The 24,005-nt window shown below is 44.6% G+C and overlaps 1 protein-coding gene across 2 annotated transcripts in view; it reads right to left on the bottom strand.

The window, feature by feature from the left end:
- Positions 1 to 22,993, bottom strand: part of hectd4 (HECT domain E3 ubiquitin protein ligase 4) — a gene marked incomplete at its 5' end in the record, with an annotated part of 53,986 nt that extends 30,993 nt beyond the window's left edge. Inside the window, 26 exons of one of the 2 annotated variants that reach the window (XM_083645194.1) lie at positions 64 to 256; positions 363 to 608; positions 782 to 945; positions 1,080 to 1,184; positions 1,334 to 1,453; positions 1,572 to 1,770; positions 2,507 to 2,610; positions 2,721 to 2,874; positions 3,047 to 3,171; positions 3,667 to 3,795; positions 4,096 to 4,216; positions 4,362 to 4,467; positions 4,594 to 4,664; positions 4,793 to 4,935; positions 5,035 to 5,270; positions 5,361 to 5,501; positions 5,618 to 5,731; positions 7,149 to 7,310; positions 7,413 to 7,605; positions 7,708 to 7,878; positions 8,994 to 9,132; positions 10,692 to 10,800; positions 12,441 to 12,568; positions 13,078 to 13,167; positions 16,289 to 16,842; positions 22,847 to 22,993. In XM_083645194.1, coding sequence (XP_083501320.1) covers positions 64 to 256; positions 363 to 608; positions 782 to 945; positions 1,080 to 1,184; positions 1,334 to 1,453; positions 1,572 to 1,770; positions 2,507 to 2,610; positions 2,721 to 2,874; positions 3,047 to 3,171; positions 3,667 to 3,795; positions 4,096 to 4,216; positions 4,362 to 4,467; positions 4,594 to 4,664; positions 4,793 to 4,935; positions 5,035 to 5,270; positions 5,361 to 5,501; positions 5,618 to 5,731; positions 7,149 to 7,310; positions 7,413 to 7,605; positions 7,708 to 7,878; positions 8,994 to 9,132; positions 10,692 to 10,800; positions 12,441 to 12,568; positions 13,078 to 13,167; positions 16,289 to 16,842; positions 22,847 to 22,993 — 4,164 coding nt within the window. Of the gene's footprint in view, positions 1 to 63; positions 257 to 362; positions 609 to 781; positions 946 to 1,079; positions 1,185 to 1,333; positions 1,454 to 1,571; positions 1,777 to 2,506; positions 2,611 to 2,720; positions 2,875 to 3,046; positions 3,172 to 3,666; positions 3,796 to 4,095; positions 4,217 to 4,361; positions 4,468 to 4,593; positions 4,665 to 4,792; positions 4,936 to 5,034; positions 5,271 to 5,360; positions 5,502 to 5,617; positions 5,732 to 7,148; positions 7,311 to 7,412; positions 7,606 to 7,707; positions 7,879 to 8,993; positions 9,133 to 10,691; positions 10,801 to 12,440; positions 12,569 to 13,077; positions 13,168 to 16,288; positions 16,843 to 22,846 lie in introns of both variants that reach the window. The other variant, XM_083645193.1, reaches the window with a different exon arrangement.
- Positions 22,994 to 24,005: the final 1,012 nt, after the last annotated feature.

Here is a 24,005-nt window from a genome sequence, read left to right on the forward strand (position 1 = left end):
TGAAAGCATTTCACACTTTTTGTTATTAAATCCTTGTTATGCAACTGTCTGAGAGCAGTTTACCTGCAGCTGACGCTGCATTGCATTGATCTTCTTGAAGGTCTCAGCCATGATCTTACAGACAAGGTCGTACTCCTCTGCGTGCTCCTCGCGATACTGGTAATTGACGAGTGACTGAAGGGCGTCCACCAGCGTTAGATGTTTGATCACACATGACACTATAACCTCCTCCATGACATCGGGCCTGATTACCTCCCTAACAGAAAAAAAGAGAGTGGTTGAGGATAAACTCTTTGGGCATGCGCATGCTAAAGAAGAGAACAGTAAAGAGTCTTGCAGTATATAGCTCCAGGGTATATTACTTAATGCTGGGACGGAACTGCGGTCGAGCCCTTCCAGACACCTCTCGTAGCCTGCCCATGACGCCTGGAGGCAGGCGGATACGAGGCAGGTCAAAGTAGGTCCCTGGCATGAGGCCCGGGGGTGGGATGAGCACATCAGAGGGGTAGGTGAACTCCCTGTCCTCTTCAATGGTGAGTGGCAGGGGCGAAGGGCTGGGCGTAAGAGCTGGAGAGATGGCACCGTTTGCTTCCACCTGCCACTGACACCTGAGGAAATAAAAGGTTGTCACCAATCTGCCATTCTCAGTTCTTATTAAAAGCTTTTTACACCCCCCCCCCCCCCGTGGATGATATACAGGGATGCAATAGCATTTGTTAAAAAATGTAGCTTTGTCCCACTACATACTGTTAAAGAATATGTACTCATTTAGTTGCGTCACCTTTGGAGCAGCTTTGAGCATAGCAAATCATGGCAGGCTTCCTCCTCTCTGGTCACCTCTGGTCCATTATACAGGATGCGCAGCATGGAGCAGGCCAGCACTGACAGACCCAGTGCTAGGTCTGCCAGGAAGGGGAGGCCTCCAGAGACATCCTCAGATGACTCCTGAAGACACAGAAGAAACAACATATATTTAAAATGAGCTGTGGCAGATCATATTCCAAACTACTACTATGATAAAAAACAAAAACAATGGCAGGCACAGAAGCTGGTAGCATGCCAATGTGTCAACACGTTACCTGAGCTCTGACAGTGCAGGAGAAACCCCACATGGCTTTATCAGGGGTGTTGTGTTCACGTCCACTCCTCATCTCAAAGGAGAAGGTCACGGTATCACCCTCCACCTACAGCAAGACATGGAAGAGGCTGTAGCACCTCAAATCAAGACTGTGTATGTGCTCCGTGTGTGTGTGTGTGTGTGTGTGTGTGTGTGTGTGTGTGTGTGTGTGCGTGTGCGTGTGCGTGTGCGTGTCTTTTTATCAGCTTCTTTTACCTTAACGAGGTCTTTGGGCCAGCCTGTCCCCAGGACACTGCGACTGCCATAACCCAGTGTGTTTCCTCCGTACTCTGTTACTTTGCGGCTATTGGTGTTTGGGCCGGCGTAGATCACCAACTGAAAACATCAGAAACTTCCTTCAGTACACAATCCCTCCACCCAGAGATTGACTATGCTTGAGCAACACCCCCCCGTAAAGCTGTGCATCGTGCCGACAGTCAGTGTGAGTGAGTACCTTGTCATAATCATACTGCGAGGAGCAGCGGGAGTCAAAGCGGAGGTACAGGCAGCGGGCTCCTGGGATGTGTACCGTCTCCTTGAATTTATAGTTGTCTCGCACCGGGTGCACCGTCTCCACCGTCTTCCCAGCAGCCCATGGGGCAGGGATCTTCAGTCCAGTCAGGAAACCCGGCTCCTCGCGTTCGTCGAGGATTCTAAAGCTAAGGACAGAAAATACATCAGACAAATTATTATAGAAACCCGAGATTATGACAGACAGTGTTGTGCATGAAGGCGCTAAAAGAGCACCATTCATTGAACATGCTCATATTTTGGTGAACACAGCCATTTGCAACTAATGAACGTGACAGTGAGAGTCGTTAACTCCCATAGGAAAAAGAAATTGCCGCGTTGATTATGCTTCGGTCTCTCTGCTTCTCTTCTCGGTCTACCGCGGGCAGAGCTTGGGCAGTTCCACACACATGCAGACACACACGCAGACACACACACACACACACACACACACACACACACACACACACACACACACACAGAGAGTGATAGTGTGAGGGAGACACACACAGCGGTGTGTGTGATAACATGCAACGAGGATGTTTTCCCTGAATGGACGTGGTTTCAAAACCAAACTCCACAGCTCCGGCGAGCTCCTGGAGAGACTAGAGCCAATTAACCTGAGTGAGCAACGACTTTGTTTAAGAACAGTGGCATTGGTGATTCTATTGCTCAGAGTAGCTAAAAAAATAGACAGAATGTGAACTGCTCATTTTGGGGGGCTGTGAACTTAGTTCAAAATTCAAAATTGTTACCTATGAATGTGAACTAGTTCATTTTAATCTGTGTGAACTGAGCTAGCTCTTGTGAAGTGTGAACTTGCACAACACTGCTGACAGATATAAAAGTGTGTTCATAATGGACCTTCAGAAAACTTACTTGTCCTCAGCAGTAGATGCCTTTGCCCCCTTCCCTAAGGAGCCACACATAGGTGGAGGCCCCTCAGTGAAAAGTGGAGACTGGGTCTTAAGTAACAGGGCAGTCTGAAAATAAGAATAAATAAATAAATACATTGATGAGTGCTTTCCTAACTCAATTTTGTTTTATATAAAGCAAGAAATTCATTGTCTCTTGGATTGAGCAGGAGTCCAACCTGGCTGGTGTAGAGGACTAGCTGGACCAGCTGAGGCATGAGGGCATCAGCTAGTGTGAGGGTCTGCAGGTTGGGGTGCATCAGAGAGGTGAGCAGCACTGGCAGCAGGTGCCCCAGCATGGTGGCCTTGGTTACCTGTTCCAGGCCTTTCAACCTGGGGATAACAAAGGGGCAAATATTGAATGGAAGATAGGAGGGCTACCTACCTCACTGGCTAATTAAATAAAATGCTCACACGTTAGGCAGAAAAACAGATGACAGATATGAAACAGGGGAGAAAAAGAGGCCAAGGTAAAAAATAAAATAAAAAGTGGTAAAAGGTTGACCTGGTTTCTCTGTCAGGTATGTCACTGTTGATGAGAGCTGTGGTCACTTGCTGCAGCGTCTCCAGCACCTCATCACACCCCACCAGGATCTTGGTTGCTAGGGACAGAATGCTGCCCTGCAGCTCCTGGGAAACGCAGAGAACATGCCCACACTACCGTAAGACTGCCTCCACATTTTCCCAGTAGATAAGAGCATCTCTTCTATAAATATCAGGATTGCACACATATCATGAATCATAACTTCACCCTTATGTTAGAGAGGTAACAACCAAACAAATAATACAGCAGCACAATCTGGGCTGTTGACTGACAGAGGAGATTGTGGTCTGCTTTGGTTCTTTCATCAATAACCGTGATAATCAATACTTGGAGACAACACATGCTTCGTACAGAGACAGCAAGTATTGTAGTGGCTATTGATACAACTGCAGTAAAAACAAATGACTGCTGTAGAAGAACACCCATGTCCTGTTGCTGTTTTTTATTGCTCTCTCATCAAAACATACAGACGTCCACGTGGACAAACAGAGGTAGGGGTATTTAAAGGGGAGGTTTACCTGTACCTGTACAGACTTCCACGTGGACAAACAGAGGTAGGGGTACTTAAAGGGGATGTTTACCTGTACCTTCATTGTTTCCCCTTGTAGGGAGCTGTCACTGTCATCGTTGTCATCTGGGCGGATTAAAATGGTGTTGCTGAGGAGGTGGTTCTGAACAGCCATGAGGTAGCGCAGACTAGGTGAGACCACCTAACAGGGGGGAGGGGGGGAGACAAAAAACGCCTCAAGTCAGTATGAATGCATTCTAACAAAACAAGTGTTGTTAGTCAGCACAGATGACATCGAGTGCTGCTGAATAGACCCTTTTCACTGGGGCCATTTTGTGTCGAAAAGGCAGAATAAACACAGGTGCAAGCAAAACACTAATGAGGGTTTCCAAATTCCAATCATGGAAGTTGGAAACCCTCATTAGTGTTTTGCTTGCACCTGTGTTTAGTCTGCCTTGTCGACACAAAATGGCCCCCGTGAGAAGGGTCTAGTGATACATACTGGTACAGTGGAGAGCAGCTTCTGGAAGTCATCCCTGGCAACAGTCTGACATTTGGTGATAAGGAGGCAGGATTCCCGGACAACAGTCTTCAGGATACAATGCAGCAGCTCATCACTCAGTCTGTGAGGGTGAAACAGAGAGACAATTATATCACAAGAAGGACTAAACTAAAAGCATCCAGTTAACATGTGAAATTGTTCTGGGCTGGTTCGTGAAAGATACGGGGGCTTATTTTGTAGCCTGGAGACAGAGGGAGAAGGCAGACCTGTAGTGGTCGTCATCTTCACTCCCAAATCTATTCTTCTGCAGTTGGTCAGCCAGGTTGTTAAGGATGACATCACGAAGCTGGGACAGTCCAGTGTTCCTTTCACCTACAGTAAGGATCACACACACAAGCACACGTCATCAAACACATAACTCTAAACTCTCTCTAACTAAAATATGGGAGAATCAGTGGAGTTAATCATCAGTCATCAATCAGCATATTCAATAATCACCTTCGGTTAGAACCAATTTCAGCAGCTTGTTGAGTTCAGCCTCCCCCTGATACAACGTTTTCAGGCCCGAGCTACAGAGATAGAGAGGTGTGAAACAAGGACGGTGCATTTCCACATCATTATCCAACACATGTGGACTTTATGTATAGTTTGTGTAATTTATATTCTGCAATTGTGCATTCTGACATGTTGGACCTACCTGATGGCCAGGCACACCTCTCTTTGGATCTCTGCTCCTATTTGATCCACTGGGGCCATGAGCAGCTGCCACAGGAGTAGGCCTGAACGACGCACACTTTCCCTCTTCTTCTCCGACTGGGGGTTGAAAAACCTGAAGACCACCTGGAGAAGATCGATAACAATGAAAAGAAAGAGTCAGGAAAAGGAAAAGAGAAGAGTCATGTTGCTTACAAACTCTCACCAGCTGCACCTGAAACCCACCTGAAACACCACCAAGATGCAGCGGATGATGCAGGTATCTCCGTTGACCATGGCCTTCTCCATGATGTCGCAGATGCTGCTGAAGTGGCGGGCCTCAATTGGGTGCTGTTTACCCAGTAGAGCGCCCAGCGGCAGGCTGTTGCTGCTGGCCGCCAACAGGTTCAGCTGGTGGATACACATGGCACCTACGTGATGAAGCAGCTGGTTGATGACCTCTCCAGTAGCCACAGTCTCCTCTGTGGAAGGACACAGACGGCGGGTGATCAAATCTCTGACTTAACCTCCCACAAACAACATCTGAGGCGTTCAAGAGCACTGTTGTCTACCTTTGGGTTCTTTGATGACATGGCTGACGCCGAGCCTATGGCACACATGATGGAAGGCTTGGTTCCCAGGGTTGCACCACTGGTCCATGTAATCACTGGAGCAGGTCCAGATCAAATTGTTCAGGCCATCATAACAGGCTCCTACAAACCCACAGGATACAGAACTGAATGTTGGTTATATTGTATTGACACTGTATCGTGACTATCTGCTGCGAGTTCAACACAAAACAGCAGAATGCTGTAAGAATGGCGCTTACCCAGTCCTGCCACCTGGGCCCCCCTGCCTAGAGAACTACCAGGGGCATCAATGAGGTCCGCACGGCTGCTGAACTGACCGTCAGCCAGGTTAAAGACCAGGCTGGATGCTAGAACTGATCAAAATGAAAAGAGAAGCTTCATGAATCAACTCAAGCATCCAGTTTCCTACACATGTTTGACAAACTTTTACATCATCACTCCATTAGCTATAATCATGGTCAGAAATTAACACTTGTCATTTGACAGATGTGGGCGATTTTGAGCCCATCAGCCACTGCAGCAGGTGAACAAAGTTTGCCCAAATGAGAAGGGGGGGGATAGGAAATCAGCAGATAGCAGAGCCTTAATGACCTTCATGCACTGCCCTCTGTTATTGTCCGATGTCTTTTTTAGCCCCGGAACAGCAGGGGCTCAATGGATGCCATTATCGGTCGGCCGCTCTGTTCACCACTTTTGGTCACGTGGGTGAAAGTGTGCCGCAGGGAGTTAGCCCTCGTTCACACCATACGCCGAAGCCACGCTGAAGCTACGCAGCGCTACCGCAGTTTCATTTCTGCGTCCTTGTTAACAGGCGAGACCGTTCACACCAGCCGCACGCCACGCCAAGCTGAAGCTATGCTGCAGCGATAGTTTCAGATTCTGTTAAATTTTTCAAGCGTGCAGCGCGCTGCACCCTAGCTGCCGCGTATGAAGTCAATGCAAGTTGTGAGCGGGGGGATGGCAGCGCTGAGCGAGGCACTGAGGAAAAGAGAGTGCTTCTGGTGTGACCGGTTTAGCGTGGCACTAAGCTTCTGTTAAGCGCTGCTTCTGAGTAGCGCCTGGTGTGAATCGAGCCTTAGGCAGCAGACTCTCGCCCCTGACCACACTTAACAACGTTGTTTCAAAACCAATATTTTTGAAATGTTGCAGAGGAAAACATTAAATAGGGCAGCCTCACTGCCCACTTCATCAGTTTAGCTCGTCTACCCTGAGGCTTTATAAGACTTTCAAACTGGGAGCGGAATGTGGCAACACTGTTGGAGTTAAGAGGCCAGCATTTAGAGCAAGTGAAGGAGGAGATATCGGGGCTAAAGAGGGGGGGGGGGGGGAGCAATATGTCAATGAGAAGTGGTGACATGACACACTGGCTAGTAGATCAAAAGGTGACCTTGACCTTGACCAATGTTCGTAATTGTCTATTTTCAAATGTTTTTTTTGTGTGTGGATAGCATCACTTCGAACCTCAATCAGACTGTAATCAGAATTGTTTGTGCTATTATTCATTCAAAAAGGCAACAAGATCTACCAGTAGCCAAGCGCAATGTGATATAATGTGATATGCTTGGCTGGTCAAAAAAGAAAAAACAAAAGGAAAGGAAAACAAAAGAAAAGAATCCATGACGTATCATTTTTTCAAGCTTTTCCAGCAAAAATAAAGTCAAAATAAAAACACATGTCTGACGTGTCCAGGTTCTATCTAAGACTGTTGGAACCCTGAGGAACCGAGCACACTGAGGATTTAGCAGGAATGTTCTATGTGTATAAGCTTACTTTTCAGAGAAGACAGGCTGCTGGTACCTCCGAACAGGGAGCGTGTGGCGGAGCTCCCAGAAACGCCGGGAGGTGAAGCCAGCATTACTAGATAGGTACCACACACATACATCGGAGTCTTCCTCAGAGTCTTCAGAGGGAGTCCACAGCTAGTGTTGACAGCTACGAAAGAGTTAAAGAAGAGATGATTTCAGAGCCGTATGATTCACAATAACGGCACAAATAGCATACATTATGCTACGTGTTGTTGTACTGATGAGTTACCTGACTGTTCCTCCTTGACAGTGTTGGTGATGGCAGAGCCTGTGAGAGCAGCCAATGTAGCAGAATGGGAGGCCCGGAAGCGAGACATTCGGCTCAACAGAAGCTCATTCAAACACTTGGAAGACTCGCCCTCCTTCCGATTTAGGATCACCCTCTCCTGCAAGATGTCTGCCACGCACAACCCTGTCTGTGTCTGTAACCAGGGAGGGGGGGGGGAGAAGATGCTTCTGAGAGATGGACCACGGAAATGGAAATAGTGAGTACCACTGAGAATATGTTGGGACAGCGTACTCACCGACAGCTGAAAAACATCCATGAAGACAGAGTGTCCTTTCTGCGTCTTCTCGTTGAGACTGGCCGGGGACCAGACCCAGTACAGGTAGGTCCCATCTGAGCAGAGGTGCAGCGTGGTCATGCTGCTGCCCACTGGGAAGTGGTGGGCTGGCATGGGCACAATCTGGCACACCTGGAAAGGGCACAGTGGACACCGTCTTGGGCTCTTGTCTGGCTACACTTTCAACATGATGATGTAAGATCTGATTCGAAAGATGGGATGTAATGAGACCACATTTCTCTATGTCCACCATTAGCCTGAAAGCAGCTGTTCTGCATCCCCCTGTGGCTGTATGTAGTTAAATGTGTATCTGCTTACTTACTGTTTCCCTACTCTCCCTCCCCATCTGTTAACAGTGTTTGTGCAATGTGCACACACTGTGGCTTTTTGAATCCAGACTAGATTGAATTGCGATCACAATGCGAGTCTGACCATGTCTGGTTTTGAACATCAGATAGCTGTGAGTGCAGCATCTGATTGACGTGTGTCAAAACCAGTCACTTATTGCATTTGGGGATGATGGGATGATAAAAACTGCATTGAAATGTGCAATATAACTGTACCGGTGCAGAGGCGGTGCATCATGAATATTCACATGAGAGTCACGTTGCATTGTGTTACAGGGACCGATAGCGTGAATGTGACTGAATGAGTCAACAGCATTGGGTTGGATGAGATGAGAGTGCCTGGAGACTGAATGTGACTGAATGAGTCAACAGCATTGGGTTGGATGAGAGTAAGTGGAGGGTGAATGTTACTGAATGAGTCAACAGCATTGGGTTGCATGAGAGTACCTGGAGGGTGAATGTGACTGAATGAGTCAACAGCATTGGGTTGGATAAGAGTACGTGGAGGGTGAATGTGACTGAATGAGTCAACAGCATTGGGTTGGATGAGAGTAAGTGGAGGGTGAATGTGACTGAATGAGTCAACAGCATTGGGTTGGATGAGAGTACCTGGAGGGTGATTGTGACTGAATGAATCAACAGCATTGGGTTGGATGAGATGAGAGTACCTGGAGGGTGAAAGGTGACTGAATTTGACTGAATGAGTCAACAGCATTGGGTTGGATGAGAGTAAGTGGAGGGTGAATGTGACTGAATGAGTCAACAGCATTGGGTTGGATGAGAGTAAGTGGAGGGTGAATGTGACTGAATGAGTCAACAGCATTGGGTTGGATGAGAGTACCTGGAGGGTGAATGTGACTGAATGAGTCAACAGCATTGGGTTGGATGAGATGAGAGTACCTGGAGGGTGAACGGGTCGATGACCTGGCACAACTGATGAGGCTTGGCATCAAAGGAGGCAGGACGGTGGAGGAGACGCCCGCTGCTGAACACCACCCAGCCGGGCTCCAACTCCTCGTTCCGACAGTACACAAAGCCCCTAGGCAAATACACATGACAGTACATTCATCTTGTGCAACGGTGCTTTGAATACTCAAACTGTATCAGCAGGAAGGGGAGCTTTTTTGTGACAGATCCAGTTGAAACTTTGGCTTTGAAGTAATGCTGTATTTCCTATTTTATTAAAAATCCTCCATTCATTCATGCATTTGTCTGCCACAATTGAGTGGTGCAGCATCAAAGCATCACATGACAAGGAGCAGAACCATGAGGACAGTATCATGGTGCCACAGTTCTCTACACTTGTTAAAATCACATTACCTTCCACAAACATTTACATCTTGTTTGCCTAATTATGTACTGACAATAATTCCTGCCCTTTACTGACCGGATTCTGGGCCAAAATATTTGACTGGTACTCTAACGCCTACAAACAATAACCCTTCAGCCGGAGGCAGAACTCGCCATCTTCGGCTGCCCAGAATCCTCTCTGGACTTCCCTACAGCTGTGCAACAATCTCTGATCTCTGACAATTGTTGCCAATAAACTCATTCTGCAGAAATGGAGGTCCCCCTCTCCCCCCTCTTTTCAGTTGTGGTTGGCGGACATGATCTCCGATCTACGAATGGAGAGACTCGGGTTCCTGAGGAGCAACTCACCTGGGAGATTTCTAACTATTTGGGACCCGTTTCTGGCCTACCTTGACGAGGTTAGGGGCGACGGGTGATTCGCCCGGCCGGTCTCTCTCCCTTGTGTGGGATCCCACGCATAACATTTTTACAAGCACATAAGCTCTGTATGTAACTGGTGGCACCGCGTTGTCATTTTTGAGTGTACCTGGTATGTATGTATGTGTGTGTTTTTTTTTCTTTCTTTTCTTTTCCTGTATCTGAGTTTGTTGGTTTTTGTGTGTTGTTCTGAAAAATTTAAATTGCAAAAATAAAATAAATAAATAAATAAAAAAGTACTGACAATAATTTAATGAGTGTGTTTTGCTAGAATATATTTTGGCATGCTAGCTCCAAGCTGATATGGGTCTAGCAATCTACCGTAGTCAATAGCGTATCATTGCTACAGTTTGTGCTATTTGTGGTAAAGGTATGTTAGGTATGTATGTTTCCATTGCATTGAAATCCAATTTCTTTATGGGTGTGGAAGTGGTTGTGATCCAAGTATTACTCCTCACTCAGATGGAATCAGGATAACAGATACTACTAGCATAAAATTAGCAAAGTTAGCACCAGGCTCATGTTGTTTGAAACCGATTCTAGTGAAGAAATTAACTCTGGGCATGTTGCAATCTTAACATACTTTGTGGATGAAAACTGACTTAAGCTTCCAAATTGGGCAATTTGCATCCACAGCATGCGTTCACAATACAGAACACACCACCCGCCTTTAGTCCCTTTCAAATCAACCTTGTCAATCAGATTGATTGGGATTTAAGCAAGTGAGGAAGTACAGGACACAAGGTGGCCCCGTGATTCCCCTGGGAAGGGTAAGGGATAAGGCATATTTTTAGACTCGCTCTCTTTCGGCCTATGTCTCTCGCTCTGAGTGCTGCAGATACAGGCAGGCAGGCCGAGGTGTCAAATTACCTCAGTGTCCCATGTAAACCAGAGCCCAGTTTGCTGAGTCCTCTCCCAAAGGAATTAGTGGTATACAGATAGAGGCCGTCTGTGGCCAGGCAGCGCCCCAGGTCTGTGTCTGCAAGACACAGGGACAGACAAGATGGTAAGAGGCAGGTGTTGACAGACAGATTGGACAGTGGGGATGAAAGGTAGGGGGAGGTATCATCACAGGAGTGGACAAAACCAGCACAGAATATATGGCTGCTAAACAAGGTAGAGACGTCCGTTTGTTTTCCATTGACGTTCACTAAATCGACAGCTGATTCACACTTCCTCTGTAGTTCTGCACTTAACGGCACAAAGAAGTATAGTCAAGTGTGATGTGCTTATTATATCTATCAATTTCTATCAATATCTGTGGCAGATATAATAGCAATAACATATCATAATCCACGCAAATGAATCAGTCAAATGAAATGAAACCCGCCCTTGCGCGCGCGCGCGCACGCACGCACGCACGCACGCACGCACACACACACACACACACACACACACACACACACACACACACACACACACACACACACACACACACACACACACACACACACACACACACACATATACATACATACATCCTGGGAAGGGTGCTAGAGTATAGAAATCTCTGAAATCTCTGAAATATGCATGGGAATTCATAACATAAAACTTTGCCATGCAAACTCACCTCAGGTGATTTGATCAGCACTCTCCAACACTGTATACCGGTATATGCCCTGATCAGCTTCCATAGCTACAAGGTCAGCTAATCGATTGCTGGACAGAGTGAGACATCACCCTCCCTCCCCCTGCTTTGTCCCCTACACCGCTCACAGCCACTGCTCTTCTCTCCTGTTTCACCATAAGCCCAATGTCCCCACTACGCTCCACCTAATGTCCCCACTACACTCCAACAAAGCCCTAATGTCCCCACTATGCTCCACCTAATGTCCCCACTACACTCCAACAAAGCCAAATGAGTCCCGCTAAATTAAAACATGTGCTCTCTCTTCCCTCCCTCTTTGTTGGGACATTCCAGACAAAGAGGAAGTCTAAATAATCTAAAGGTGAATAAATTAATCAGAATGGAGGGCAGGATTGAGGACAACTACTAGGACAAGCATCACTTCCTCTCTAGAACCAATAACGCAGTAAACTAAATAATGACACAGCATATCATCACAATCACACACACAAATTGCACCTATTCTGACCTATTTATCCTGTGGTTAGACCAACAGTATATAACAGCTGGGTTGAAATCAATATTAATTTGATGGAACTGATATCGATTCATAGATCCCAATATCGATCTTTTAATATAATGCATTTCACGTGGATGCTTGAAGCCTGTTAGCTTCACGTGGTTTGGTTCTTAGCGCAATGAGATCTCATAAAAACATCTGTAAAAGTTCCTAGTTTAATAATGCACCAGGTTAGAGGGTTCCTTGTGCAGTTTACAGCATTACATGTAGTACTTTGAGAATCTCTTTCATATCCAAGCAAAATTGGTATTGTAACTGCAATATCGATATCGAATCGTATTGGAAATTGAATCGAATCTGGAAATCACAGGCGATACCCAGTCCTAACCAAAAGAACAGCATAACACACAATATCATAACATGCAACACAACAAACATGGCAGCCACCATTGAAACGTATCGGAACACTGCACATTTTCCCAATCAAAGCCAAATGAGGCTGATGATGACACAAAAGAGATGGGGGTCTTACCTTTGCTCTCCGCCCCTCCAGCAGTACTATCAGGTGTGGGCAGCATGTCCTCGAAACCCCAGGACACACTGTGTTTGCCTCCCAACAGGCAGGATGGAGAGCCTGGCCCTCCTTCCAGGACCAAGAGTCTGAAGCAGGAGAGATACAGAGTGGTTACTAAGGCTGTACCGAATGCCATTTTTTGGTTCTTCTTAAAAGGCATATTTTTTTAATGTTTCAGTTATCCGTCTGTGTTAATTTTGCATGGTTTTTGTTGTTATTTAATAAGTAATTAATGATTAAGTGTCACATTAAAAAATAACAGCATAATATATGAAGAATAAAGAAATACCCTAAACAAATAAATTGTAAATCAGACTATATGCTTTTTCTTTATTTTTTTTTGCAATGGGCCAAATTAGTTGTATATTTAATTTATATAATTTCTTTATTGTAATTTCTCAGTACTTGCATATGTCTGCATTTAATCCTTATATATATATATATATTTTTTTTTTTTGGGATATCCGAATACCAAATTTGGAAACTGAATGCCTACCCAATGAACAAATAACCGAATATTCGGGTACATCCCTAGTGGTTACACATCCAGACAATTATTTAGGAAGAACCCTCCTTCACAGTTGAATACACTCACCTGTACAACACATCGGCCACAGGGAGTTGGCCCAGGTCTGTTTGTTTCTGCAGCAGGTGAACAGTGTGGATGAAGGTCTTCAGGGATCCCCTGGAAAATAGCCGGGCAGATGAGTGAGGAGGCCACAACATTTAAGTGAACGCACGTTGGTTTAGCGTTCCTGGGAGGAAATGTAAGGGAATAATACTTGGTGGTGGTGGTGGTGGTGGCAATTAGGAGGGGGGGGATCTAATGTACTGGCCATGAACATTTTATGATTGTTGTTGAATCTGTATAAAATGTTATTTTCCACTGGAAAGAGACCTAGAGATTTCTTCCACTGCAACTTCTTGCAGGGTGTAATATGTTCAAGCTACTTACAGTATGTGAAAGAGTCATTTATTGCTTCACCTCATCCAAGACTGAACTATTAACTGAGCATACTCAAACAAGACTGAACTATTAACTGAGCATACTCAAACAATTTGCCATTTGATCTATAGAGACATATTATTACTATTGGCATGTCTGGGAATGCCCACAAGATGTTAAACGGCTGGCGCACGAGTGGGGTAAAACCGCCGATACAGTATATCTCATGGGCTGACTCACCAAAAGACGGTGCTGCGGCTCTATACTACATGTTTGGGGGTTCTAGAGCAGAACACAAGACGTCTGCTCAGATGTGCGTTTACTGCGGTGGTTAAATCCCCGATCTGTCCGCCTGGGCTGGGCTATCGGCTAAATTCTAACTTTGCTGAATGGATAGAACGGGGGAATTTACCCCACCCTGACCCCGCCCCCAGCAAGGCTGAGCCAGCTAACCCAGCGCCTATTGGGGGCGTTCCTAGAGCCTGTATGGGCGTTCCCAGACATGCGGACTGTCTCTATAGTAGAGTTCTATTGAAGTGCCATTCTGCCATTCTCCCATACTGAAGCTTTGGACAGCAGCCTCAACAGGGCAAAGAAGGCAAAAGGGTGGATAGATAACAAGACAACCATCATTTTATTGGCGAACCACATTACACACCGTTTACGTGTGTGGCAACAAAGGAAATAGGTATAGAAAAAGATGACACCTGCTAACCATTAAAAGCCTGATGCGTATACGGTACTATACTGTACTGTGTGTAGAAGACTATAGATCTTTAAAGCACAAACATGTTACAGTGCTATTGGGAGACCCAGTGAAACACTGCCTCATTATCACGCATGAGACAGACAACATGAGTCAACCTAGACTCAGACTCACCCAACCCCCCCCCCCCCGTCTCTACTGTAAACACCTCATCAGCAGATGATATCAAAGCACACGACTGGCTGGTCTTTTTCTCACTTAACCCTGTTACACAGTGAATTGACTAACCCAGCACATCAGACGGGTCACACAGCAGATAGCTCTTTAACACAGCAGATAGCTCTTTAACACAGCAGATAGCTCTTGAAGTAGCTCGCAGTGTTGGTGAAAAGGCAACCAGGGCTGGATGGTTCCCTGCAACAAAGCGCTCTCAGCCTTTACACAGGCCAGACAAAGAGTGGAGGGTTCTGGTTTTGACAAGTCAAGCTCAGTTGTCAGCAGCAGAAGCCAGAGTTCAGGCACTGGTTTCAAAAAGGATGTTCTCTTCTTCTGTGAGCTAGGTGACAGACATAAAAATCACAAGGCTCCTTATGGTAGGTTTGTATCTTAGTACTACTCTCATGGGTTTAGCTTCTGTTCTTTTACATGTTATAAGGCAAAGGACAAGGTATGGCCTTGTAGGGTTAGTAGCACAGTAACTGTGATCATCGGATTACACAGATAACAAAAAGAAGAAGGACTTATCATACCAACAATGTGTGTAATATTATATGATATCAGTTATAAAATCATAACCTAGCCAGGAGTGGTTGTTTATTTTTGTTTTCTATAATCAAATCCCCCCCTCCCCACAAACTATGAAAGTCAGCTGCAACTTTTTTCCACAAATGTGTGAATGCAACCTTACAGCGATTGTCTGTCTGAATGACACAGATTTAATATACAGCTCCAGGAGCCTAACCAACGTTTATCCAGTTTGGAATACATAAACGTTCATGCATTTTGCACGCAACTCTTTACTGGCTTAGATAAGTAGGCATGAAAACTTAAATACAGGGTTCCTACATATTTTCAATAAAGAAATTATGTACTTTTTCCAGACCATAATTGGTTTTGAAGATTTTGTCTGGTGTTCAATATGATTTACGCAGATGGACATCTTGCCCCTGCTAACTAGGTCATATCACTGTATACTGTGGATAAGATTGTTCTTCACAGTGACAAATATCAGAATATGTGAGATGATTACCAGGGCTACACGGCTTCCATTTTAAAATTCCATATTTTTCCCAGACGTTCTGGATTTGATTTTGGTCAGTATTTGATATGATCCATGCTGACAGCGGCTGGGTAATAAGAGCATCTCTCTATCTGAACATTATTATTCACATCAACTGAAAGCTATAATTATGTGTCTATTGGACCTGAACCACAACATTTTGCATAGTCTTTATAGTTGTTACAAATTCCCAAACTATTCAAGACCTGGAAATGAAATTCATTTTTAATACTTTTCCAGACTTTACAGACCTGCGTAGGAACCCTGTAAATAAGGAAGGTTCCTGGGTAGTAAGCTAGCAACATTGTGTGTTGAAACAGACTGTCTAGAAGAAACATTTTAAAGCAGGAACCAACAGACGGATCCTCCTGGGTATTGCAAGGCTGGCAAAAGGTGAGCGAGAGGACAAGATGATGGGAACATCTAGACTAGAGCATTTCTCTGTTAAGTTGGTGTATTCTGCTGCTAGTAGGGGTGTCAAAAATAATCGATTATAAGATGCATCGCGATGCGGCTGTGCACGATTCTGCATCGATTCACAAATGTCAAAAATCGATTATTTAAATTTTCTTTTTTTTTAAATAATCAAATAAAATATAATGGAAGTACATGCAGTTGTTTATTTTAATTATGGATCATAATACAATGCAATTCCAAATGCACTTTTATTTTAGAAGTAGCCATACAGTGAGAAAAAAGTAAGTGAGAAAAAATAAATCATGTATTGCAGAAAAAAGTGATGCATCGATTTAAGATGCATCGAGATGCATCGATAATCGTAATCGAATCAAATCGTAGCCCTCTGAATCGTAATTGAATCGAATCGTGAGGCCAGTGAAGATTCACAGCCCTAGCTGCTAGGTGTACGATCTCACCTGGCACAGGCGAGGGCCACGAGTGCGGCAGCGGCGTTCTCCCTCTGCCTGTGTGCGTGCAGCATGTGCGTGTGAGCCTGCCCCTGGGCTTGGCCTGTCTGCTGGACACCGTCTTCCAGCCAGGAGCAGAGCAGCCCCTCCAGGCCGTCCAGGCAGTCGGCGGGCTCCTTGCTGAGGCTGAGCGGCTGGCAGTCCCGCAGACAGGATAGCAGCACCTCGGCCGTGACCCCGCAGAGCGCCGGGTCGCTGCGCGTCTGCGACTGCAGGAGGGGGAAGACCAGCAGCAGGCCCACGCGCGAGGTGAAGGGCGCCTGCTCGGGCGGCTGGAGCAGACCTTGCCGTTTGAGCAGGGCCAAGGCTTCCTCGTCGGCCCCTCCGGACCCCTCGCGATCCTGCTGCTCCTCCAGCGCCAGTTGCCGCTGCGCCCCCCACAGGCCGCGCAGGGCGTTGAGACGGTACTCCAGCAGGCGTGCGTACGCATTGCTCTGATTCCCACAGACGGCGCGCAGACGCTCGGCCAGCTCCACCGGGTTCTTCGTCTCGAATGTTAAGATCTGGCGTAGAGGAGGAGGTGGAGGCAAGGGGAGAAGAAAAACACAAAACAGAGGGAGACATTAACAGCAGTCATAACAGTCGTAATTGGTGTGTTGCTTAGAGGAGAGATTGCAGGCAGAGATCTCTGATGACGACACCCTTCGTAATCCCCATCAAGCACTGGCTACATACAAATCAGATTTGCTTCGTCAGAGGGCAGATTCACTCAGATAATATGCAGCTAAATCAAATATAGGAAGCACAGAAGTGTTGTCTTCTCATCAATATTCAGTCCGAAACTGCCACAACAGATAGACAGAGCGATAAAAAAAAATCCTCTTCAAACTGCCATCCTTTAGCAAAATTATGGGCCAAGTGAATCCATAACTGACATTTTCATGCTAATGGTTTATTAGTAGGTCGTTATTAGTAGGTAGTTTATTAGCGTAGGTCTACTCCGTTTCAAACTTTCAAGAAACATGAGACCTATAGGTGTACATTTTGTTTTTATTAAGATGATCAAAGATAGCACGGCACATTTTGGGGCTGGCCTATCAAAAGGGAGAACAGTGTGCTTCATAGGCACTTTAGGCTGCATTTCAGATATTGATTACACTGTGTGGCCCAAGAATCGTGGACTCGGAAAAGAATCCATTAGAGCATTTAGCAGGCCCAATCTGTATTGATTCCATTTTCAGAAATGCTACTAATGTTACGGTAACACCCCTTAACTGGAGGCTGGGCCTTCTCCACCGTGCTCTGCAAGAAGACTGCTGCAAGTGGATAAAAATAGTCCGCAGCATTAGAACACCTACAGCCTAATGGCACTGAATGACCTAGCTAGTCAAATGTAACGTTAAGACAATATTTGTCACTAGAAAGAGGGGCGGGTCTTGAAGGACAACATCTTCCAAGACTAGACTCTTGTTAAAGGTTACAGGACTAGCACAAATATAGGTGGTGGGCAGCAACAAACATGGCTGTCTATGCCATTTCTATCTCTGCCCCCCCCCCCCTTTTTTTCGCCTTCTTTTTAAAACATCCAATTTCCTCCAGCATAACTTTCTATAATTATTTCACTTGGCTTTTCTACAACACAATCTGTCTATATTTGTGCTGCTCCCTCTTTCCAAAAAGCTTTAATTAACGTGACAAGCTGGTGTGTCCCACCTACATACAAGTTACATTTAAATCCGCACCAGCTTCCTCCTTTGCCAAACTTTAGTTAGACCCTTTTTGTTTATGAAATTTGAACAAAAAATTAATCGCATGATGAAAACCTTCCAAAAGACTCCTCTATCCTTAGTAGAGAGCGAGGTTGGTGAAAGGTTAACACAGGTAGAGCAGGTGGTGGCGAATGAGAAGTGATGGTTTGCTAACCAGACAGTACAGATGTTGTTCACCTTACAACCCTGATCTCGACCTCCAGTTTAAGACCATAACCAGCTAGCAATGTTAAATCACTGCCTAACTTGTACTTCAATGCCACTATTATTAGTAGGTCATGACAAACTCGCCTTTGACTCCCAGGCGCAGTCCATTGATAGTATAGCAGCACAAAGCAACCATCACTTTGTACTTAATACTCAAGGCCCATGTCCAATTTGCTATTACTATTGTGTACCCTGTTATAGCTCCCCAAGATAGGTACTGTTGAAAATATATACTCCCAACAGGAGGTATTGCCTTCCTAAGCTTAGCACAACATGAGCACACGGAATAGCCTTCAGATTTTGATGTGAAGTTCGGGCATGGTGCCAAAAAAACCAGAGGTACAGTCAGCAACATTTGGTGCAACAGTGTGGCTGTCAGTTATCATGCCTGAGCCAGCAATTCCAAGTGTTTTTCTTCTTGTGAACTGCTCAAACGAGAAGTGCACCTTCAAAACGCTGTGTTGCACGCTCCAGGTGAACGAAAAAACGACAAAATATCTCATGTTTGGAACCAGGGCAAGAAATCAGCTTATTTTTCATCTACCATCAAGTTCAAATTCAAAACTGACGACCAGTCACATTCATTATTTTCCCAGTGGTTTGTTACCTCAGAGTGGCTGGCAGAATAGCTCTACTTATTAAACCGCATTTGGGTGGTCTATTTGTTAGTATCTAATGCTGGCCTCTAATCTATCCAAGAAGCTCCTTTTTTCTATTTTCCTTTTTTCTATTTGGCCTCTAATCTATTAAATGGGAGCGAGCTCAGCGAGGGCAATAGTAAACTGGTGATTTATGCCTGGAACCAGCTATAATGTAGTATATGTATCATATATAGCAGTTATATGTGTCATAGCAGTTATATGTATCATATAGCAGTTATATGTATCATAGCAGTTATATGTATCATATAGCAGTTATATGTGTCATATAGCAGTTATATGTATCATATAGCAGTCATGTAGGATTGAAAAGCTTGACCAAACATCAGACCTCTAAATCGAAGCTAATCTTCCAGCTGTTGTAACATGCATAGAATCTTGAGTCAAAAGTGCTGAAATAATGGTCAATCAAGTGTGTGTAATGTCCTTGCTTATATATACATGGGAATAAAATGTTATGGTCAACAAAGTGTTTCAGAATGGGCACACGTGCACATTTCAAATTTTGAGAAAGTACACGTTGGGGTCCCAGATTTCCATGAATGTAAATGTTCTGAGCAGTATGCTCTGTCAAACAGCCACCACTCCCAGGGGGGATTGTATACAGTATAAAAGAGGTTATGCTGGTCCCTCCACCAACTGTATTTGCCCAGTCGGGTGCACCGCACTGTATATTATAAAAATGAAGTCAAGCAGGCAGTGTAAGTTGATGAGCACAATAGCCTGGCCCTTCACCCAATTGCAGCGTACTCGCTCTCTGTATGAGAAACATCCCCCACCAGAAGGTGTGGAACCAGCTGTGCACCCATGCTCACTCTCTCAATGTATCGCTATGGGCTTGACAGCTGGTCTAACACTCACTACCATACTCATGTGTTGGAATATTAGCAGATTAATATATGGATGCCTTGGCCCTTGGAATTTTAAACTTCATTTAGCCTTAAGTTGTATCACATACAAGTGGATGAAGCTGGGTAGCAGTGTGCTGTCAGTCGCTTTTTTGCCTGTAGTACACAGATTTGAGCATGATCATTCTTCATTATTTTTATTCAGATCATGTTCAACTGATATTGTTAAAAAAAAGACAAGCTGAAGGTTTTTGATCTTGTACAGATAAATAGATGTGATTAACATGAACAATTAAAGTGCAACATTCAAAACATAAGTTGTCATTTTAATAAGTTAATTTTAATATGTTTAATATGTTGTTAGCATATTGTACTGTAGTTTCTGTATACTGTCGTACAAGCCAAAAACCCTGAAATGTGAATGCTTTAATGCAGATATGAACCTCGAGCTGGATGAGAGTTTTTTGTTTGTTTGTTTTCCAGCCAGCAAAACAAGAGCCTGAGATTTCTGAGTTCCAACTTGACTAAATAATAAATGAAGCAAGCCTACTGTAAATATAGCTAACATAAGGTAACAACAACAATAAGGGGAGTGAAACATGTTCACGCTGTCAGTCTGGTATTCATTATCCAGAAGTAACCAGTCCACTGGCTGATGAGAGAATACTGTGCTAAACTCTCTAGATTGTATGTAACCTTAGTTAACAACATGGTAGAATCTAGTGAGGATGCAATGCTTCAATCAGCTTCTGTCAAGTCTGCAGAAGCAAACAACCATGTCACTTCCGGTTTTAAGACAAAGATAAAAGTGCTGTAAATCACAGTAAACCACCTAAAAACATCAAGTACTCAGGATGACTTATATAATAGCATGCACTTGAGTGGAATTAAAAGAGTAATGCAGAAAACATGCTACAACGTCAAAGCCCTCGCCGTATGACCGAGGACTAGGCTGCGCCCGCTAAGCCTGCCGGTGCAGCTCCCCAAATATGTGACTTGACGCAGCTGACGTGAGCAGCGCAAGTATAATATAATGAAGATGTGGAGTAGGGTTGGCCCGATGGACGATGGCATCGACCATCGTGATGGGCCGACCCCCCATCGACCTCTGAGCCTTCTACATCGGATCATCGTAATTAATTATCTGTTCAAATTAAATTTTTGACGTTTTAATAATAAAAAATACCAAGTCCACTTACCGTGACGCGTGGGGGACGCGCCGGCGGCATTAAACGAGCGCACCTCCGCTCTGGTGCTTCTCTGAACTGGGTGCGCTTGTTTAATGTCGCCGGGCGTCCCCCGCGTGTGAAAAGTCAGTTGTTTTGTTGTGAAAACTTTTAAGACAAAGAAGAAACTTCACGTTCTTTCCTGTTTTCAACCCAAAGTGAGTACAAGTCTTCAACTGTGAATTTAACTCGCCTGTTTCCAAAGTGAAAGTTGAAGTCGCTCCATTACATACGATACAGCACTACCAGCAATATTGAACGGCGCAAAACAAATAACGTTAACGTTACAGATCCTGACCAACAACGTGTGTGTGTGTGTGTGTGTGTGTGTGTGTGTGTGTGTGTGTGTTGAATTTAACTAGCTGGCAGAAAACTGACAGAAATACTGGCTGATATAATGTTAGATTCGCGTGGGCTTTTGAACCTAATGAGAGAGAGTTGAGGAGACTGGAGAGAGTTGAGAGAGAAATACAGCAGCAGCAGTAGCAGCAGCAGCTACTGCTAGCTGTTACAGCAGTAGCTGCCGCTGCTGCTACTGCTTGAGTCACCTGGCTCTGTGCAGTAGTAGCCTGCCTGTCAGTCTCATAAAGAGCTCAGCTGTCCTGCTGTTAACGTGCATTGCAGCGGTCAATGGCATCAATGACGATGCCATCGTCAATCACGATGTTTGACTGTGAAACAATCACGATGGGTATTTGGTTGACATCGCACAACCCTAATGTGGAGATAACAGGAGTGAAAGCTATTACCAAATATATGCACTACATTCTCTCCTTGGGTTAACTTCTAGGCATTGAAATCCTAGTGGGGAAAAAACACACAATTTACTCATTTTGCTGGGGACTCCCCTGCGACCCCCTCGTCAAGCTGACATTCCAGTATAGGTCTAGCTGCTGTCAGCAACACTCCAAGTCGAGGTTGACGTTGTAGCATGTTTCCAGCTTTAGTAGCAATGTCAAGTACAAAGCTTTGTCATATTTAATGCGGGTGAAATAACAGCTGGCTATATAGCTATTTAGACAAACACCTCAGTCAATAACCCGTCCCATAAACACATCTGTCTGACATTGCTGATATATGTTGTTTACATATTAACATTGCTCATGTGTTTACATGTGTCAAGTTGTCAACTCGATTTTACTGAAATACTATGATACCTGTATCACTTGTAGTTATTAAAAACATGCTTATATGTTACTAGAGAGAATAGGTCTCCATAATGTTTTGATACAATTGCTAAACATCATCTCGAGAGTCAAATAATTTGTCCGATTTAGTGCAGACTTGGCATTTTTGGGGGGTTGGCTGAACTTGGCAGTATACAAAAAGCTGCAGGATTGGCAATATTACCTATGTTGGAGATGTGTAATTTGATACCTTTATGCAGCTTGTTTATTGACATTTGAATAGGACAATCTATGGATAGTGCAATTAAGTGTTTCACTAATAACGCCTATCAAATGTACTTGCAAACATTATAAGAAACATTTTCTTACCAAAATGTTTTTGCTAACAAAATGTTTCTTCTTATAACAGTGTTAAGTCAGTGTTTTCGGCAAAACACTGACTTAACACTGTCATTCATTTTTAATCCACGTTCTTAAGATGAAATGGCTTACATTCTGATCAACTTCTATTTTGAAATACCATGACCGGAAATGTATGGACAATTGTTGCTAACTTGACAATGGTTCACTAACCAGGTTGCAACTACTAGCAATTAGCAAATACCCGTTATCATTGACTGAGGGCGTTGAAAAGGAAACATATTACAATATTTACAATAACAGAACAATAAATAACTCAGCCAGCGTACTGTCTAATGTGTGTGTGTATGTATGTGATGTCTTTCACCCACCTCTTGCTCAGTGTCCCCCTGCTCTGACACTCCAATTTCACTGGGCAATTCAGCCAGATCTGTGACCCGAATAAGTCCATCGTGAAGGAAGATCGTCTCCTCCTTCACTGAGAGCCACTGGGACGAATCCACAGCACCGGAGCCCATTGCTCTCTCCTCCGACAATGATGCCAAAGGGGTCGCACATTAAAAATTCAGTGGCTGAAAACGACAGAAACGCCCTAGCTAGCCTGCTAGCTAGCGTTAGCTACAATAACATATCCTCGCCGTCCACTTTATGCTGATGTTTGGAAACGTAACGTTAACGTAGAACGTATTGCTATAGACATACGCTGGTGGCCAGCCAACCGACTACAGCCAGGCAGTGGACAGGGCAGGTCCTCTTCATACACAGGTGCTCATGTCGTAACGTTTAGCGGCTGCTAGCTGAGTGACTGGCTTGGTTAGCTAGTAGCGTAGCCAGCTAACGGTAGCTAATGCGTACGGTAACGTTACCGCTTACCGACCAGAGTGGGCGTGACACTCGTAATAAATCCGTTATTACATTGCACCTTTAAAAATGACTGCTTTTCCTAGACGAAGATGGTACCTGGACCAAGCTCCCTTCAAGTGAAGAACGAGGAGCACACAGCTCCGTAAAGTAAACGGCCCAACCTCTGTATGCAGCGGCTGGATCAGATAGTGAAGCTCCCAGCTGTCAGTACGACGCCATGTTTCCAAGGCCAACTAACTGCTCCCAGCATGCACCACGGTCCAGAATAAGCTGTCAAAAATTCATGAGTTGATATCGATGGTTGATATCGGTGCTATATCGGTGCTAAACCATCTTAACAGGTCCCGTGTATAAAGTATATTTGTGTTTTCAATTCGTAGTCGCATAAGGAGAATGCGCAGACATATACTTTATAGACGGACCTTAACAGAACAATTAAAACCAACTCATAATATTAAAAGAAATGGGTAATTCTAATGAGAAGTAAGAGTCATGTATTGCCATTTCCTATTCAGTCCGGTAATATTTGATTCAAAACATTCCATTCAGGATTAGTATCAGATTGGCTAGAGAGCAGTACAAAGTCATCATCCTCGTTGAATAGATTTGCAACGCAGATACTAGGGCGCCACCCTGTGAACATTTGCGGAATTGCCCTTGACACAA

The sequence above is a fragment of the Poromitra crassiceps genome, assembly GCF_964638095.1.
Source record: "Poromitra crassiceps genome assembly, chromosome: 10".
Classification (NCBI taxonomy): domain Eukaryota; kingdom Metazoa; phylum Chordata; class Actinopteri; order Beryciformes; family Melamphaidae; genus Poromitra; species Poromitra crassiceps.